Below are 19,672 nucleotides of genomic sequence, written 5' to 3'. Positions count from 1 at the left end.
GGGGGAGGGGAGGGGAGGGGAGGGGGAGGGGGAATGAAAGAGGGAAAGGGAAAGGGAAAAGGGGGAAAGGGAAAGGAAAAAGGGAAAGGGAAAGGGAAAGGAAAGGAAAGAAACAGAAAATTTAGTCAAAAAGGATTTGATGAAGAGGTCCTGGTTGATAATTTTAATAATTGTATAACTAAACAAGTAACTAAGCTATTAATAAACAGAATGCATGTGTATATATGTGTGTGTGTCTGTCTGTCTCTCTGTGTGTGTATGGGGGTGGATATCTAATGTTCATTGCAACAGTGCTATTTAAGTTGTTGCTGGTTACACAACTTTCCTGCTCTCTCAACTATCCACTGCCATCCACTGCAGTAATCAGAGATGAATCGTGGACACTCAGGAAAGAATGTGGTCACTTGAGTTTTACCAGGCGTGTTAGTTACTTTCCTGTTGCTGTGCTGATAAGACACCTAAACAAAAGCAGTTTGGGAAGGAAAGGATTTAGTTCACCTTAGAATTCTCAGGTTGCAGTGTACCACTGAGCCCAGAGCACTGCTGGCTTAGTCTCCTGCCTTGCCTCGGCTTGCTTCCCTGTACAAACGAGGACTATAGGTTCCTATAGGTTCCTATAGGTTATAATGCCCACAGTGGGCTGGGCCCTCCCCATTAACGGAGAAAGTGTCCTCCAGACAAGCCCACAGGCTAACCTGATGTGAACATTTCCTCTACTGAAGGTTCTTTTTGCCCAAGTGACTCTAGTTTGTGTCCAGTTAAGAAAAAGTAGCCAGAACACCATGGTTTTAAAGCTTTGTATAGGGCAGCCTCCTATTTCTCTCTCTCTCCTTTGCCCTCATACAAATCCCATATTGTGACAATCCAGACCCATAGAGATCTACTTTTGAACTGCCTCCAACAAGAACAGAACACTTTTTTCAAAATATAAAATTTCCTGTATAAGAAAAAAAGTGTCAGGTTCATTTCCTCTTTGCCCACAATTCAACTGGACTAAATTACAAAATAAAAACAAAGCTGTCAGGTTGTTTAGATTCTGGAAGTGGCAGTTATGGAGGAGGAAACTTACGGAAGTTTGTTTCTGGTTCCTGGCTGGGCTGCTGGCTGGGCTTGTTCTTGCTGTCCATGAGTGCTCCTCATGTCTCCTTGCAGGTCCGCAGAACACAGATCTCAGCCAGAGCTGAGTACCGGGAAAAGCGCCCTCAACTCTGAGTCGGCTTCCGAGTTGGAACTTGTGGCTCCAGCACAGGTAATAAAAGTGAATCTCAGGAAACCCGTCTGTTCTAGCAGGAACTGCACCGTAAATATTTTATTTGAGTTTTGCACAGAAAGTTTGAAATGTTTTTCCAAACTTTGCATTGCAAAGTGTGTTCTCACCCCATAGCTGTCTCGGTGCTTAGAATAACTGATTGTATACACTTCCATGTATTTGGCTGGGAAACGTGTTAATGAATTCACTGTGTGCTTAGCACATTTTCCCTGTACTGCCATTGACTGTCCCATTTATTTGGCAATACAAAAATCTGTTCTAGTCCAGTATTAGCTCTACTTATGTAAAAGAACATAAAGAAGAGGAAACAGCATGCTGAATGTTCATTCACATCTTTGCCCAGAGGAGTAAGAGAATATACCCAGGAATCTGCCACATTAAAATAAATTGCATGCCAAAGATTATGTTAATCCACCACCAGCAGTAATGGCAGCCACAATGAGAGCTATCAGCCAGAGTGACCAGGAGGGAGAGCCATAGAGACTTACTGGGTGCTTTTCCTGTCTTATATCTAAATACTCAGTAATCCTGTGTATTGTAGAAATTTCTAATCCCAATCCAGTGTTTCTACCCCATCTTTGACCTAAATTTAGTTTCCAGATAAAAGACACTCAATTTTTATTATTTACAATAAGTCCTAAACAACACAAGAGCTGGGGAGATATCTAACCTCTATGCTGTTAGAATCTACTTTTCATTTGATAACCCTAAGTTATTACTTACTATGTTTCATCTGGGCTGCTCTTTAACTCCAACTGGCTAGCCCTCAGGACCATGTTTTCTTGACTCTTCCAATCGATGGTGGCTTCTTCTTCTTCTTCTTCTTCTTCTTCTTCTTCTTCTTCTTCTTCCTCTTCCTCTTCCTCTTCCTCTTCCTCCTCCTCACTTTCCTCTCTCCTCATGGTTCTCCTACTACCCCCAAATGGGGAACCCTAAACCCTGCCTATGTCTATCTGCCCAGCTATTGACTATCAGCATCTTTTTTCACCAATCAAAAATAACTTGGGGGCAAGGTTACACTGTGTCACTTCAGTCTACTTTCAGACTCTCTCTTTTCTAGGGCAACCAGGTCTTAGGGGCCTATACTTAGCATTACAATACATAAAAATAGACCAAAGCTCAACACACGTGCATTACTGTAAGCTTCATTATAAAGATATTTCTGACAGGAGCCTGTGAGTCTCAGTAAACTCAACCATGTCTTGCTGGGGTACCATAGCAAAAAGAAGTAGGATGTGAATTCTGTCTGTCCAGGCCCAGGGCTCCTCAACAGGCTTCCCTATCAGCATTTACCCCTCCCACTGTTCTGAAATTGCAATCTCTTTCTATCCCTGGGACATATTTCAAGGCCTTGCCCTTCAACCACAAATATCTCCCAAGAACTATGTGTGCGTATTCCTGCCTTCTACAATCCAACTGCACTAAGACTAAATATGGAAAGAAATGAGCAGAAGAAATGTTCTAGAATTTGCCACTACACATGTTGTGAGCCACAGGGGATATAGAGATGTGACATGAGATAGGGGAATGATTAAGGCTGGAGCACTGACCCAGCAGGAAGAATATACAGAGGACCTAAGTTTGGTTCCAGCACCCACGTTGAACAGCTCACGGCAGCCTGTAAGAGGGGGTTCAACTCCCTCTTCTGGCCCCACAGGCATTCCTACAGTGGGTATTATTGTTGAGTATGAGAGTTTCAAATGTAAACTTGAGCTGATCTGGTCCCGACAAAAGGCAGAACAAGGTAAGCTCCTCATGGCTCCATTGTCCAGAGAGGGAATCGATGAAATGGAAAGATGTTTGTGGACCTCACCACTAGAGAGTGACAGTGGGAAGAACCCAGGAAGCCAATGATGATTGGGCTCTTGGAGCTTCCCCTACACATTCATCACCCTCAGGAGCAAGGACATGGCTGTTCCCAGACCACAGCTGGACATCCAGTTCACTCACTTTCTGAACACATCGCCTGACTTTAATGAATTGCAAATGTAGAGTGAAAAAAAATGAAATTTTAGTGCTCACGTTAAATGTATCTTCTTAAGAGAAAAAGGACAGCAGCCATTAGAAAAAACAGTGTCCATGAGAGCATGAGCGAGCTCCACTCAGCTCAAGTCATTGGTACTGTTTCATGTTTCATCCGCTGCCATCTCTGGAACAGTGAGATGCAGAAACAAAGCATTTATTTGTTTTGAAGCAGAGAGAGACTTGGCACAGGTGGGCCATTCTACAACAAGCTGGGCCAGAGGAACAGCTGGGGCCCCCAGTTGCCATAGAAACCCACAATGCATTTATCTTATTATCCCAATGACTACTAGTCTCCTGCTGGTCTGTTAATTCCATCCCCACCACACTGTCCTGCTTACCCTATGCAAACATAATACACTTGGAAAATTGTTTTTGAGCTCCCTCATGTTGTCTTTCAAAATACCCCTTCCAATTCACCGTGAGAGCTCTCTGCCCAGGTGACTCTCAAGAGTGTCTGCTGAGAGGGTGAACCAGCTGTAAGGGGTTACCTCTTCTGTTACTTTTTGAAACATTGTATCAAGACTTGCCTTTTAAAAAAATCACACTCTTCTAGTTTTCATTCCAATCCATAGCTAAGTAAGAAAATGCTTAATGTTGTACCCGAAACACAGAGTCTTTGAAACAAACCAGGAAGAAAACAGACAGGTGTGTGATGGAAGCCAGAAGAGCGGGCTGGGAGGTGGCTCATAGGCACACTCGTTTTGTAAGCATTAGAACCCAAGTTCCACATAAAATAATGATGGCACATGCTCAGCAATCCTTGCATAGAGGAGGCAGAAGCAGGAGAATCCCTACCGCTCCCTGGTTGGTCAGCCTTGCCTAATTGACAAGTAGCCGGCCAAATGAGAGACCTTGTCTCAAAGACTGAGGTAGAGGGGGCATGAGGAGTAATGAAAGCAAGACACTTGACCTCTAGCCTGCACTTGCACATTCACACACTTGCATGTGCACACACACAGAAAGATGTGTGTACTGTTAGACACACTATTCATCACTGCAGGGCCTCTTTGTGTAGATGCAGTGAAATTGTAACAAATATAGAACAAAATTTCTTCTACAGACTAGTTCACGGATCATTCAGACAGGCCATTCTGACTCCCCCAGCCTGCCCCACACTCACACAGATGGCTCACAGGAAAGCAGGACAATAGTTTCCTCTCCCTCAGTCCAATAGAAATTATCCCAAGCAGTGACTCAACAGATACTGAGCTATTTACAAACCTCATTTTAAAATCATATTTCAGAATCGCAAAGAAAACAGGAACAGATAATATGAAACCTTACATTTTCTCATTTTCTTTTCAAGATGGGGAGGAGAGAAAGTATGGTGCAATATCAAGCGGTGTCTTGAACACAAAACTCAGAGAAGCGAGGGATTACAGTGAGTTATGCAATCACTGTGTACTTAAGGACAAGGGCTCTTGACACTTAGCCCAAACTATATAATTGTCATTCCACAAACTGAACTGTTTAAAGAGATCATACAATCTGGAAAAAAGTACTTTAAAAAAATAGTTTGAAGAGCTGAAGAAAACACAAAAGGAAAGGCTGCAAAATTCAGTTTTCCCATCTGGGTAGTGTGTCACTGGCTGAGCCATCTGGGTAATGTGTCACCGGCTGAGGCAAAGGGCGAGAATACAGATTCTCCTGCAGACGTGATCCAAGCATCTCCCTCCACATTTGCACTCTGGAAGCTCCAAGACCAAGACAGGCTCAGATTCTCCAACATGAGCAGGTGCTTCAGTTGCAGGCCACAGTTACATAATTCACAGATGACCCATTCCAGCAGAGCTGAGCTTTCTCAGGGTTCATTACTACCCTTCAGTGTTTCTCATGCACTGTGTGAAGTGCCCACTGTGACCTTAGGTTTTTATATTACCTCTACTTTACATTAACAGATAAAAGCTGTTTCTTCTAAGAATTGCACATCTAACTCCATTAAAACCCATTAAAATTTGTGAAGCCCTTGTTCTTAAGCAGAGAGCATCCACTGGTATCAGCCATTCTGTGTTGCTCGCCTGAGAGAACTCATAAGCCATTGTTACTTTTATTATTGCAAAGCCCAATTATTATTTAATTCTGTTGAATGAATATGAGTTGGGTAATGCTCAAGAATGTCTGTTATTCTCTTATAGAAGCTTAATAAAACAATTAGAAATTTTATACAATTTATTCTGTGTACAATTCACTCTCTTCCTGAATTTATCATAGATCCTTACTTTTAGAAAAACTGCTGACTTCCATGTCAGTTCAGTAAATATGCTTGGAAATCTACTGTCCTTACAGACGTAAGTGAGGAAGTAAGCAGAACTCACAGGTTAGGTTACAAGGTACACTTAGAGGAATCCAAGTTGGCATACCACGGAGATTCTGCACACCTATCTTATTGAAGCCAAGTTACAGAACCACCTGGATATCCATCAGCAGACAAGTAATGAAAATGTGTACATAAACCACTAAGGAAAGTGAAAATCTGTCATCTGCGGGAAAATCAACAGAATTGGAGTCATTGTGTTAAGTGAAATAAGCCAGAAAGACAATCACATTTTCTTCTCTCGTGTGCAGAAGCTAGACTAAAGAATCTAGAATAAAGGTTTGAAAGAAGGGGAGCTCTTTGGGAAGATAACGGACGGTAGTGGCATGGGGGAGGTGAAAACAAGATCAAGGAGTTTGAGAGTGAACAAAATCAAATGATCCAGGCACGGGAGAGATGACTCTGCAGCACAAGTGCACTGTGCTCTTGAAAAGAATGGAAGCTTGGTTCCAGCACCCATGTTGAGAAGCTCACAACAGCCTGTAACTCTCGCTATGAGCCTCTGAGCACCGTAAGCACTGGACTCACACACACACACACTCCACTATAACTAACATTTAAAATTTACACAATGACCACAGGTAAATGAGAACGTCATGATGAGGCCCATTCTTTCATACAATGAATATACACTGATAAAATAGGAGTGTACTCAAAGAAGTATTAGGACTCTCTTGTCTCAGGATAACAATCCAACCCGACGCTCTGTAAATACTCGTCATTCTGCCTATCAGGAGTGTATAATTTCTTTCCTCTCCATGCCACTTACAAGGAGCTGTCAACAGGGTGGGAAGGAGGTGAAGATGGGGGAAAAGAGAAGGAGGCAACGATGCCAGAGAGGAGCAAGGAACTGAAGGAAAAACTGGGAAATCGTTTTCAACAAAGGAAATCAGAACAGTAGGAAATTCTCAGCAAGTTCTTTTCACATGAATAAATAAAAGACCCTAACTGGGGGTGGGGGGGTCACAGATTTAACAAGAGAAGGAGGACCTAGTGAACAATTACAACCAAACCATGCATGCTTTCCTTCTGGATCATTTTTCAGTGGTTTCAGGAGTGGTTTCTCGGTGTGTCTGAGAATATGCTGGCCACCTCTTTTCAACATCAGCCTTTTCCTGAAGTTCGGCCCAGGTTTTCATAGCAGAATGGATACAGTGGCCATGTGCTACCACACTCTAGAGAAAGGAATGTTCCTTTGCACAAGAGGGATAGCTTTTGTGTGTGCACCCTGCATGACAAATGTCTGTTGGCTAGGAATAAAAAAAAAAAAATCCTTGATCATTTCAGTGAGACTTATATGTAAACACTCTGAGAGTCTAAACTGTCTGCATCAACGACCACAGGAATGTGCAGTAAACACAAAACGCATAATGAAAGCATTAACCAAGTGGTAACAGAAGCCAGGTCTGACAGAACACTTGCTATATAGTATGTATTTGTATTTATGGGAATAATACTACTCAATAATTCTTACAGGAACTCAGTGAGTTAATACAGACTCTGCATAGGAGACGCTGGAAATGCAATACTTTGCTCAAGGCATCTGGGTGGTAATAAACTGGGAATTGGCCTTAAGCAGCCTGACTTCAGAGACTGCCTTAACAATTGGGTCACAAAGCACCCAAGGTCGAGCAGTCATTGTATTGTTCTTTTTCTAAAGTAAGCGCACATACTTTCAGTCTTTATTTTAAGAGTGTTCTAATTTTATTTCTGCTGCTGTGATAAAATACCCCACAACAAGCAACGTCATGGGAAAAGATTCATTTGACTTACAATTCCTAGTTTTGGTCCATCCTTAAGGGAAGTCGGAACAGGAAAGTGATGCAGCTAGTCACAGTGTATCCACAGACCAGATCAGAAGGGATGAAATGAATGCATCCTGCCTTTCCTATAAGCTAAAAGACAGCTAGCTTTCTCTTCTCCTGCTGTTCTGGGACCCCTGCTTAGGCAATGAAGGATATTGTTGTAATGGGCTGGGTCTTTCTATATCATTTAACATAATCAAAATAAATCCCCCAGAGACAAGCCCACAAGCCAACCTGATACCAATAACTCCTCAGTGAGACTCTCCTTCCAAAGGGTCCTGGTTGGATTTTTTCTTTCAACTTGACATAAGCTAGAATTATCTATGAAACCTCAGTTAAGGAAATGCTTGATCATATTACCTACAGGCATATCTGTAGGGCAATTTCTTCGTTATTGATTGGCATGGGAGCAGGCAGCCCACTGGGAGCTGTGCCACCCTTGGCCAGGAGGTTTTGACTTGGATAAGAAAGCAAGCTCAGTGAGCACAGGAGAACAAACCAGTAAGCAGCACTCCTCCTTGGCTTCTGCTTCAGCTCCTGCTTCCACGACCCTGCTTTGAGTTCCTGACCTGACTCCCATCAATGGCAGGAGTTTTCGTGTGACGTAGACTCTCAGCCGTGGTATTTTATAACACAGAAAGGGAAGGGTAACTAAGACAACAGCTGATTCCAGGTTGTGACAAGGTGACAGTAAATGCCATGCAGACTTAGTCCGTGCTTATGAACTTGAGATGTATCCCCTTATGCATAACGCATGTGGAGATCCGGGATCTTCCTTGGTGGTACTGGGCCAGCATCTCAGCCGTACCTGAGGATTTGTGGAGAGGCAGATGTGAGGCTCCTCACCAGACTTCCTGAACCAGAGACTCCAGGGTAGGGGCTGTCACGTGAATTTTAAAAGACTCTGTGGGTATTTCAGTGCTCACTCATGTTTGAGGATGACTGTTATATGAGCTAGGATTTTAAGATGGCTGCCACTCAAACTGACAGGTGTAACTGTTCTGTTTACCAGACCTTGTATCAAAATGCCAAACAATATCAACAGCCCACAAGCCCTGCTATATTTTTCCAAGTCACAGGTTTTTCCTCTGATAAAATTAGATATGTTTGATGTCTGGGTTTCAAGGACGGCTGATTTATCATCTATATGTGCTCAGTTCTGTCTGTTACCTTTTTTTTTAATTTTACGTGTATGAATGTTTTGCCTGTGTGTATTTATGTGTGTCACCTGTATGCCTAGTACCAAAGAATGTCAAAAGAGGGCATTGGATGACCTAGATCTGGAGTTACAGGTCATTGTGAGCCATCAGGTGTGTGCTGGAAATTGAACGCAAGTCTTCTGAAAGAACAAATGCTCTACGCCACTGTGCCATCTCTCGGGCCCCTATGCTCAGTTCTTAACCAGCATGTTTCAGCACAGCATTAAAGAATGGAAAAGTATCAAAATTTTCAACTGCATATCAACTGCTATTTATATTCCATAACATTTAACTTCTGCTTCCCTGAGCCAAAAACATTAAAAATGGTAAGTTAGATAACACTTATCTTAGTAATACCCTAAAGCCTTTCAAATGGTGTGAGAAAGAGAGTATCCCTAAATAGTAATTGTACTATCAGAACAAAATGTCATTTGCACAGTAAGACTCTATCTGGGCTTGCTGTGTTAAGTGGGAAAGAGGAGCTGACCTGTAAGCCTGGAATCCTGATAGGTGGTGCCCTTTGCAGCTTGTGATTCATATCGCAGCTGGGTTCTGAAACATTAATGAAGAGAGAGGCCGAGGACGCTAATAGAATCCTGTTAGGTCAAACTTCCCAGCAAAATGGGTTCTGTTTCACCAGTGCAAAGTGCCTGCTGATAAAACACTGTCTCAGACAACAGTCTTAGTGCTTCTTTTGTTGCTAAAGCCACTTCTGGGCCACGCACTACACATAATGTACCCTTGTACCAAATACCAAATGTATCCCTTTATCATTGTCTTCTTTGACAAACAAAAGTTTATGTTTATCACATGTAATATAATGTTTTGAAATATGTATGCACAACAAGTTGGCTCAGTCTGATTCCTGTATTCATAGGCATTCACATCCTTGGGGGTTTTCCAGAAAGAAACCTAAAATTCCTGCAGTGCTTCTCAAGGACACAGTACATTGTTAACGATAGGCACCCACTTCTACCCTAGATTCCCAGACAAAGCTTTGTAACCTTTGACCGACAGCGTACCACCACTTCCCGCAGCCCCAGTTGTAGCTACCACCATCCTCCATCCTTCTGAGAGGTCAGCTGGTTTAGACAGCACATCTTAGTTTGAATCTGATACCTGCCTGGTATTCCATGCTGGCTTATTACACTTCCTATAATGTCCTCCATCTCCTGCAAGTCACAAATGACACTTCCTTCTTCTTGAAAACGTCTGAGTTCCACAGTGCGTACATGTTAAGCCACCAGCTGATAGACAGCCTCTCTCATCCTGTCTGCCTGATGCCACGCTGACATGTAATGAGCGCAAAGGTTGCTTTGGCATGATGCTCTCCTTTCCTTGGCAGCATCCGATAGGTTTAGTTTTGATTTTCTGAGGGTGCTCTGTACTGTTTTCACAATAACATGAATCTCCATTCCCACCGATACTGTGTAAGAGTCTACTTTTCCCTCCATCTTCTCCAACATTCTTTTAATCTTCCTGGCAACAGCCCAACCCACGTGAGGCGATATCGACTGTGGTTTTCATTTTCATTTTCTCTCTGCTGAGTTTAGGAGACTACTTGTCATAAGCCTGTTGGTAATTTTTGTTTGTCCTTCCAAGAAATATCTCCCCATGGTCTTTGGCTTACTTCAATGGGGTTGGTCACTCTTTGGCATTCTTTTTGTTTCCAAAGCTGGTCATCTGAGAAGACCTTTAATGAGGAATTCCCTTCATCTGATTGGCTTGTAGGCAAGCACATTGACCATTGTCTAGATTGGTGATTGATGTGGATGACCCCGCCCACTGTAGGTGGTGCCATCCATGGTGGGTGGTCCTGGGTTGTATGAGAAAGCAAACTACGTACCCCAGAAAAGAGTGTTCCCATGGCTTTCACTTCAGTTCCCTCCTCCAGGTTCTTGCTTTGAGTTCCAGCCCCAGCTTCCCTTGATGGTAAACTCTAACCTGTAAGATGTAATTAACCCTTCCCTCCCCAAATTGATTTTGGTCAGTGTTTTATCACAGCAACCAAAACCAAACTAAGACATGGTCTTTTCTCATACAGTACAATTTAGTGTTTTAAAATTTACATGTGGATTACCATTGGGCTTTAAGTAGTTGCCTTGAATCTAGACTTCTTTGTGTGATATAGACATTTTAACTGTTATTCTTCCAACCCCCAAGCCTTCAACTTACTTGCTAATATATAAATAATAAATTTGGGGAAGAAGCCCCATTGTTCATTTCTTGAATGCATCTGCATTTTAGTATTTGTTTTGTTAAGTTGTCCATGGAGGGGCCAGTAGAGAGATAAGGGACTTTGCTTAAGAAGCAAGGCAGTCAGTCCTGAGCAGATCAGAGCCCCAACCACTGCTTAGGAAATAAACAGCAGACAGTTTGCCAAGTTACACACAAGGCTGCTTAGCCTTCTATGAGGAGCAAGTGTCATTCTGAGTTAGCTTCTTTCCTGGGCAACAGGGTCCCAGCCACCTAGTGTCCATCACCTGGGTTTTTACATTTTGAAATTGCATTTGTTCATTCATTTCTAATTATGTGTATTGTGCTTGTCTGCATGCCTGTATGTGCACACATAAGTACAGGTGGCAGCAGATGTCAGAGGCATGGATTCCCCCTGGAGTGAGACTTCCAGGCTATTCTGAACTGCCTGGTGGGGGATGCTGGGAATCGAGCTCAAGTTTTCTCTAAGAACAGTGTGTTCTCTTAACTTCTGAGCTATCTTTCCGGCCTCTGTATTTGTATATTCTTACTAATAAAATATTTTAGGCCCAAGAGTGTCATATGAAAGTAATAGTAAATGAAGTCGTCATAAAAGATAGATTGTCATAGCCCTAGAACCCATGACTGTCATATGCACAAGGAAGACAGGGATAGACAGGTGATCTGCAGTGACGGGAACTTGCTTGGGATGTCTTGAAAAGCCCAGATTGTAATGGCAGGCAACTTGTAAAAGTCAAACAAAAGTGGGGGACTAAAAGAGAAGAGGCAACATGGTGTGTGTGATCACAGCTCACCTGGAGTCCCTGCTTAGTGGAAGGGTCATGGAGTAGACCTTGACCCTACCCCAGAGGCTGTGGAGAGACCAAGCCTGTCAGTGCTATGGCTATGAACTTCTAACCTCCAGGACATTGAAAGTCTAGATTCCTTCTGTGTTAAAACATCCAGTTTGTGAAAATACATGTTGTGGCTGCCCTAGAGCACTTAATACAGGGCCAAGTAGACATGGTAGAAATTCCAGCTTGCCTTTCATAAGTACTGGATTTCTTCTCAGTGCTTAGTGGAAAGTGATTAGGAAGCTGTCCTTTCCAGTAGTTTCCACTAGAGGACAACATTTGAAACTGGAGTTCCAAAATTGGTTTGGAGACTGCTGCACAAGAACCTGTATGAAGACACACACACATTTGACACCATCCTAGACTGGATGACATCGTGCTTAAAAATACTATGAAAATCCTTCTCAAGGCACGAGGGAAATGGCTCAGTGCTTGCTGAGTTCAGTCTCCATCACTCATGTTGAAAGTGTTGCATGGCTGTACACATTTGTAAGCCCAGCACTGGAGACAAACAGACAGGAGCATCCTTAGAAATCACTGGCCAGAAAGAGTAGGCTAGTAAGAGAGCCCCAGATCCCAGTAAGAGATCCTGTCTCAGACACTAGAATGGATGCCTAAGGAACAGCATCATAGGTGACCTATGTCCTACACACACACACACACACACACACACACACACACACACACACACACACANACACACACACACACACACACACACACACACACACACACACACACATGCACACATGCACACACTCGCCTGGGTGCGCACATACACATTCAATCCTTTGGAACGCTAGGGAAGTAACATGAGAAAATGAAAACTACTTCTATTTTTGTGTCATGTGATGCCAATAATAGATCACCTGTTTGGTTTATTTCAGGCTCGGCTGACCAAAGAGCATCGCTGGGGAAGCGCCCTGCTCTCCAGGAACCATTCCTTGGAAGAGGAGTTTGAAAGGGCAAAAGCAGCAGTAGAGGTAACTCTTTAAAACAAAATTCTCTGTTTCAAGTTTCTGAGAGTGACATCCAAAAACCCCGCAAACTACAGAGAGATGTACATAAAACAGAACTGCAGGCAGGAGGGAAAATATGACGATCGTTGTTCAGAGGGCAGTGTGGCCAGAGAGCCTTTGATTCCCATCCAGGGTGGCAGGAAGTGTCTGCTCTTCTACTGGTCCTGTGATTAGTTGGCCATGTGTGTCTGAGACCTGGATCAGCAGGCACCCAGAGAGCAGCCTGGGTCCCATGCATTTGTCCAGTGGATAAGCCATCTTAACCGGCACCATTACTTTTTAGTGCTATGTGTCCACGTACTGTTTGTGTCTAACTAGTTAGTCTTCTAGTGGAAAGAGGAGGGAGAGAGAAGGAATGCCAGAAGAAAGAAGAAACAGATGAAAAGCAGTTCTTGCAGGGAAAATCTGTTTCCCTCCTGTCAGGGCTGTCAGGGTGGCTCACAGATACACAGTGCTCATCAAAGCTTCCTTAGACCGCTGTTTGAGAACGGAGCTCCTTCAACAGACTCAAGCATGATCCTGTTAGTAGCTCTGTTGCTATTAGTGATTTCAATCTTGAAAACTACAGGTGTTCTCAAACGATGCCTCACTTATGCAGCCGTCTCCCGCCTAGAATTCAGATGAAATGATTATATTAGGGGTGGTCTTCCAGGAACTCTGTACTCAGGGTGTGGGAAAATCCTATTTGCAATTTAATGTTACCGGGGTCTGTTCTGGGAAATCATCTCAACCATGATTCATAGCATTCAGAAACCCAGTAAGAGCACACTTTTATCTCCCCACGCCGAAACTGTTCAAATTCCCTCTTTAATTTTCAACTTCTCTAATTTAAAGAAAAAGAAAAAAAAATAATGAATATTTTAGTGTTCTGACTAGGAGCCCCTGATGTAGTTAGTCGAGACCAGCTGAGTTCAATCAGATCTCACAAAGGCATGGAGCCTATAGCTTAAATGATCTTAAATGTAAGTTTTTCAGTTTTAAGAGCTAATTTAAATATATCTACTGAGCCCCTACTGTGCATAACACACAGCAGTAGCTCTCAGACTGCTATTCAGATGCATAGAATCTTGGGTCAGGAAAGACATTAGCATTTGGTCCCATTTATAATGAGAGAGATAATGAATTTAAATCCAAAAGAGTTCATGGTGGAATTGATGGACAAGGAAAATGTACTAAGGCATGTGTGTATATATATTCATTGAGCTGAAGCTGAGTTTGGGGTCATAATCTCCTAGGATAGAGGTATCCTAGGAGGCAAACTTTAAAAAAAAAAAAAAAACTCTTGATAAATTACTCCTGTTTCTACCAGGACATATATAATTAGGGGCAACCTCCATCTTTTCAAGAAAACCCATTTCCAACTTGAAAGCTACTAATTATCAACAGGCTCTTTCTTATGCTAAAATTAGCACATGAAAAAAATTTCCCCTGCTGCTGACTTTCCTCACTCGCATCCATCTCTCAACAATACCCATCTCACCCCACCAAGCTGTGTCTTCTACCTTCCCTGTCTCTCCTGGGCCTGATTGTTATTCCAATGCTTCCCTAACCAGTCTAGGCCTAGGTATCCACACTTCTGTGGTCCTTCCCAGCCTCAGATCAGAGTCTGAACGTTATTTCAGTAGATATTGGTTGAGCATGTATTACTGGCTTCCTATAAGTACTGGCTGCTAAGCTAGGGATTAAAGACAAAGAACCAGCCTTAAACAACCACTAACAAGAGCAGAGAGCAGAGAACCAGCCTAAATCTACCCCTTACTCCACTTTTGCTAGAGTTTCATGTCTTCTGCAAGATGAGAGCTTGGCTTTCTTCTATCCCCAAACCCAGGAGTTCATGCCTAAAAATGAAAAGAATGGTAGGGATGGGAATCAGAAAATGGAGCAACCTTCTTCATCCTGGTGCTGAAAAACCTCAAGGATCGAGGGAGATAGGGTGTACCAATAGTATGATTAGTCATAAAAGAAAAAATGGGAGTACGCTGATGATAAATCCTGCCTATAAAACTTTATGCATCGTGGGCCTTCCACTGCCACATTTCTCTTACTTAGAGTCTTATCTACATTGTCTGCATACAACCTCATGCCTTTTTAGACTCTCCAGCTCCTAAAATTGTCACCTCGGGTGTGACTTAAGCATATGAATCTTGGGAGAATGCCTTCCCAAACTACAACAGAACATTTGTGTGACCAAACGTTCACAGTAGTTATTCTTTGATGGCTACATTCGGAGGTAAGTTATTTTATTCTATTGTCTTGTCTGCATTTTTCTCTAGCCTGTCATATTACTAATCAGAGGGAGTCTTACAGTGAGATGTGAGATTCTTAATTACATTTTATTTAGCACACACATGCATATGTGAAGGTCAGAAGACAGTTTGCAGGAGTTGTTTGTTTCTCTCCTTCCATCATGTTGGTTCCTGGGATTGAACTCAGGTCATCATGTATGGCGGCAAGTGCTTTTATCCACTGAGCCATCTCACCGGCCCCAGAATGTAAGATTCTTTAAAGAAATTGAAGATATCAGTGGGTAGAATGCCTGCCTTAGATTCAGGATGACCTGAGTTCTATTTCCAGTACTGTATAAACCAAATGTGATGACACATGCTCATAATTGATGCACTCGGAGGTGGAAATTCAGGAACTCATGGTCACCTTCAAGATAAAACCCGGTCTCAAGAGAGAAAGAGGAGAGGCTAAAGACAGTAATGAGAGATCTGAATATGGTCTCAAACATGGGTATGAAATTGCCAAAAAATAAAAGGTACAGAAAAATAAATAAAAAGAAAACTTGGCACTGCTGATTATTCTTTGAAAGATCGTTCTAAACACCAGTAAGATCCAGGTAAATGTGGCTAGAAATTGTGGCTCAGTGGGTAAGAACATGTGCCACCCTTGCAGAGGACCCAAGTTCAGTTCCCAGCACCTGCATCAAATAGCTCACCATTGCCTGTAACTCCAGCTCCAGAGAGATCCCCTGACATCATAAGCACCTGCCCTTGCCTAAACATAACTCCCACATGGACACACATGCATACACATAGTGAAACAATAAGATGAACCTGGTGCTTCTCCACCTGGTCACTCTCCACCTAGTCCTTCACCTCCTAGTGCCTGTCTATCTTCTGCCCTTCAGTCCCATTCCTCAGCTCTAACACACCAACTTCATTATCCATACTTCTACTTTCTATTTCCTCTGGGAGCATTCGTCTCCCAGGTCCTCATGCACTGGGGCCCTTCTTGTCTCTCACACTGTAGCTGAAGTGACCACCCCACATGGACCCCATTAACTGTTACATTACCAGGACTTTCCCCCTTCAGTCATCATTGGGTCTGCCCGTGTACATTTTGTCTGCTATACGTCTTTTCCCTCCGCATATGGCTTCAATAAGAGAAGAAGCTTTGTCTTCTTTGTCTATGTGAAATATAAATATGTCCCGTGCTTCCTTGTTGACTTGTATTCATACTTATGGGGGTCAGTTTTCATGGTTAACTTAATACAACCTAGAGTCCTCAGAAGAGGGAACCTCAATTGAAGAATTTTTCACATCAGATTGGCCTATGGCCATGTCTATCATGAGAGTGCCCAGCCCACTGTGGGTGGGCAGCGCCCTCCCTAGGCAGCTGACTCTGTGAAGTATAAAACTGAGTACAGAGAGTACACCAGAATACAGAGTACACCAGAATAGAGTCAGAGTGAAGTATTACCCATGTGGTGTTCAACACCCAAACAGAGAGTACACCAGCAGTCAGCCTACTCCTCAGTCTCTGCTTCAAGCTTCTACCTTGAGTCCCTGCCTTGACTTCCCTCCATGATGTACTGTTAACTTAGTAACACAAGATAAGAGAAACCCTTCCCAAGTTGTTTTAGTCATTTTGGTTACTACAGCAACAGAAAGTAAACTAGAGCATGGTATCCCAATATCTTCTATAAAAATTCCTGGTCCTTAGCATATGCCAAGTGGATGGCTGTTTGGGTGTTGATCACCACATGGGTAATAGTTCACTCTCTCTCTTTTCCGGTGTATGTAGTGAGTCATATAACCTTCTATTATAAGAGTAGCTTCACTTTGACAGCATTCTTACATGACACATGGCAATATAAGGACCATGATGAATTGTGATTTTCTCCACCTCAATGTAGGTAATAAACGGAACTAACCAGGACTTGCCAACCAATTCTACCATGAAGATGCACTAGCATATTTGATACTCATGTTGTATACATGAACTTTTACTTGTACTAAGATTTACAAGCCTGTGATTTAGCTCATTTTTTAAGATAAAATGACCTGTCACTAGAAAAACAAAAACACACCTGAACAGAGACACACATTTATTGCATATGTAAATGAACTAGAAGACTGTTAATATTCAAAGACTGGCATTGTTTGAGGTCACCTTGAACTATTCCTTCTGGCAGTGCTTCTTACGGGGGAGATGTTTTTCCTCCATCTCTTGCATTCTATTGAAGAGAAAAGAAAAACACAAATTCACAATTTTCAAACAAACAGCTGGTATTTTTTTCTTCTGGACTTTAAAAAACTAAGCGTCTCCCCCTTGTGAAGGAAGAGGCACACCATGCTTCTTTGTGGATTTATTCACAGACATTCTCATAACTGCTGTCAACTGTACTTGGTACCTAGGACAGATGCAGAGAAAGGCACAGGAAGAGGTGCCCCTGGGGCTCTGGAAGGCCTGAAGCGGCCTCCTAGGAGCAGAGGTCCCTGGAGAGAGCCTGTATCTGGGGAGGAGAAAGGGAAGGTCACCTGGGAAGTCAGCACTCCTCAGCCATGAACCAAAAATATCTCCTTCGTCACCATTGGCAGTCAGGGAAAGAGAGCCGGGCAACATCTGCTGTTGTGCTTAGCTGGTTAGGTGCCTCTTCCACTTTCAGAATAAATCGGGGTAGAACCAAATCCATCAAAACTGTTTACGTGTGGGCAAAAGCACCAGGAAAATGAGCAGGACCATCACTGCCCTCGGGGAGAAACAGTGAAGAATCACAGTTCCATATGGGTCAGACACAGTCGAGGGTGGCTTATCCTGTAACCTAGTTATTCATAGCCATCCCCACCCCAGCCTTGACCAGACCATGCCTCACCCTCTGCTCTTGGTGCTGGCCCAAATCTAGAAAGACAAGAGGCCCACAGATAATGTTTTCCTGGCAAATAAAATAAACAAATCGGTTCTGGTGTCACAAGTACCTCTTGTCTAGGGAGCTTATGATAGATCCAGAACTGTGAGTGACAAAGAGATGAAAGTTTTACTCCTGGAATTAGGCCATGTACCATTGAGCTCAAATGTTTCTACTATGTGTGCTCTAGACATTTCAAACATGTTGTTGCAGATCCGTTTTTACCCTCAGGAGATATTTTTGTGAATGGGTTTTGAAAAGAAAAAATAAAATACATGAATGATAGAGAAAATTATTTATAAGAAAAGAAAAGGTGCTGCAATCAGAGGCAGGGGAACCAAGTGACGTTTGAAACCCATTTGGCTAATGAGTTCAATACATTCTACCACATTGACATCCTAGACCCTGAGCTCCTCTGGCCCCATAATCCCCTTCTCTCTAGCATCACTTAGATGTTACTTGTGGCTGTTTAGAATGTCCACTCAATCTTCATATGTGGCACGTAGTTCCTCTTTAGTGTGGCCTGGATGTGATGACTCACTTATAAAGAGATAGAAACTGTGGACATGACCTTGAAGCAAGATGTTACTTGTGGCTGTTTAGAATGTCCACTCAATCTTCAAATGAGGCTCTTAGTTCCTCTTTAGTGTGGTCTGGATGTGATGACTCACTTATAAAGAGATAGAAACTGTGGGCATGACCTTGAAGTAAACTTCATAGAGTGTACCATGACCACCTCCCTACTTGCTCTCAAACAACTGCCCTGTGGGAAATCCCAGCTACCATTTCGTGACATTAGGCATAAGGTGAGAAGCTAAAACTCTCTACTAAAAGTCAGAGGAACTGAGGCTCCTCCCCATGCCTTGGAGACAGGCCCTGTGAGTAGATTACCAGACCTTTGGAGCTTTGAAAGATTGTGGCCTCAGCTAAAAGTTTAATCCCAAATTCATGAGACATCCTGAACTATAGAACCTTCCAGGTAGCTACTCCAAAATTCCTGACCCTCCGAAATGGTTTGATGTGGTAAAGCTTTGTTGTTTGGAATTCCCAAGTACGGGAGGGTTGTAGGGGTGAGTGATACCAGAAACAGCAACCATCAATGGCATCACTCAGCTTCCTGAAGTTCCTAGCCTAGCCTAATATATTTCTTTCTTGCCATCAACAACACATTGCAGTACTGCAAGATTGGAAGGCCACACATAGCACAGAAGTGATGTGTTCATCCATTCTGGATTGAGACTTTTCAAATTATCCCCACATTTCTAACCTGTTTTCCACTTGACCTGGTTGATTCCCAGGACAGTGAGTACAGACCTTTGTGTGGCAGCTTGATGTTTGTCCCATCATCTGGATCTGGGTCGGGAACTCACTTTTTCTGCTGCTCTTTTCTGTCACAAAGGACATGTCTTCAGTATAACTCCACTTCAAGTTTCCGGTTAATGCTCCAGTCTATAGCTTATACAGAATTGCAAGTAGTGCCGGAATAAATTGATAGTGAAAGAGTTAATACAAACTGGCAATCTCTTATGGCTGCCCTAGAATGGGTGTTTGTGCCTCCAACACCTAAATGTGTATGTTCAAACCTAGTTCTTTCATGGGATGATTTCAGAAAGGATGTCAACACAAAGACCTGAGTTCTAATACAGATGCAGTGATAGAGACTTTTAATCCCAGAGCTAGAGAGTAGAAACATAATTCTAAATCCAGACTCACTGGCCAGCCAGCTAACCTACCTAGAGAGCTACAGGCCAATGAGTTAGCCTGTCCTAACAACAGATGTGTATATACATACACATCCTGAGAAATGACACCTAAGGCTGTTCTTACACACACATACATACACACACACACATATA

The 19,672-nt window shown here is 42.8% G+C and overlaps 1 protein-coding gene across 22 annotated transcripts in view; it reads left to right on the top strand.

Annotated features, from left to right (window-relative positions):
- Positions 1-19,672, top strand: part of Pex5l (peroxisomal biogenesis factor 5 like) — a 203,636-nt gene that overhangs the window by 144,373 nt on the left and 39,591 nt on the right. For all 22 annotated transcript variants that reach the window (XM_021157192.2, XM_021157188.2, XM_021157189.2 and 19 more), the window contains 2 exons: positions 1,153-1,249; positions 12,551-12,646. In XM_021157192.2, coding sequence (XP_021012851.1) covers positions 1,153-1,249; positions 12,551-12,646 — 193 coding nt within the window. The remainder of the gene's footprint in view (positions 1-1,152; positions 1,250-12,550; positions 12,647-19,672) is intronic.

This window comes from Mus caroli, chromosome 3 (assembly GCF_900094665.2).
Source record: "Mus caroli chromosome 3, CAROLI_EIJ_v1.1, whole genome shotgun sequence".
NCBI lineage: Eukaryota > Metazoa > Chordata > Mammalia > Rodentia > Muridae > Mus > Mus caroli.
This window is presented reverse-complemented; position numbering and strand designations above follow the sequence as displayed.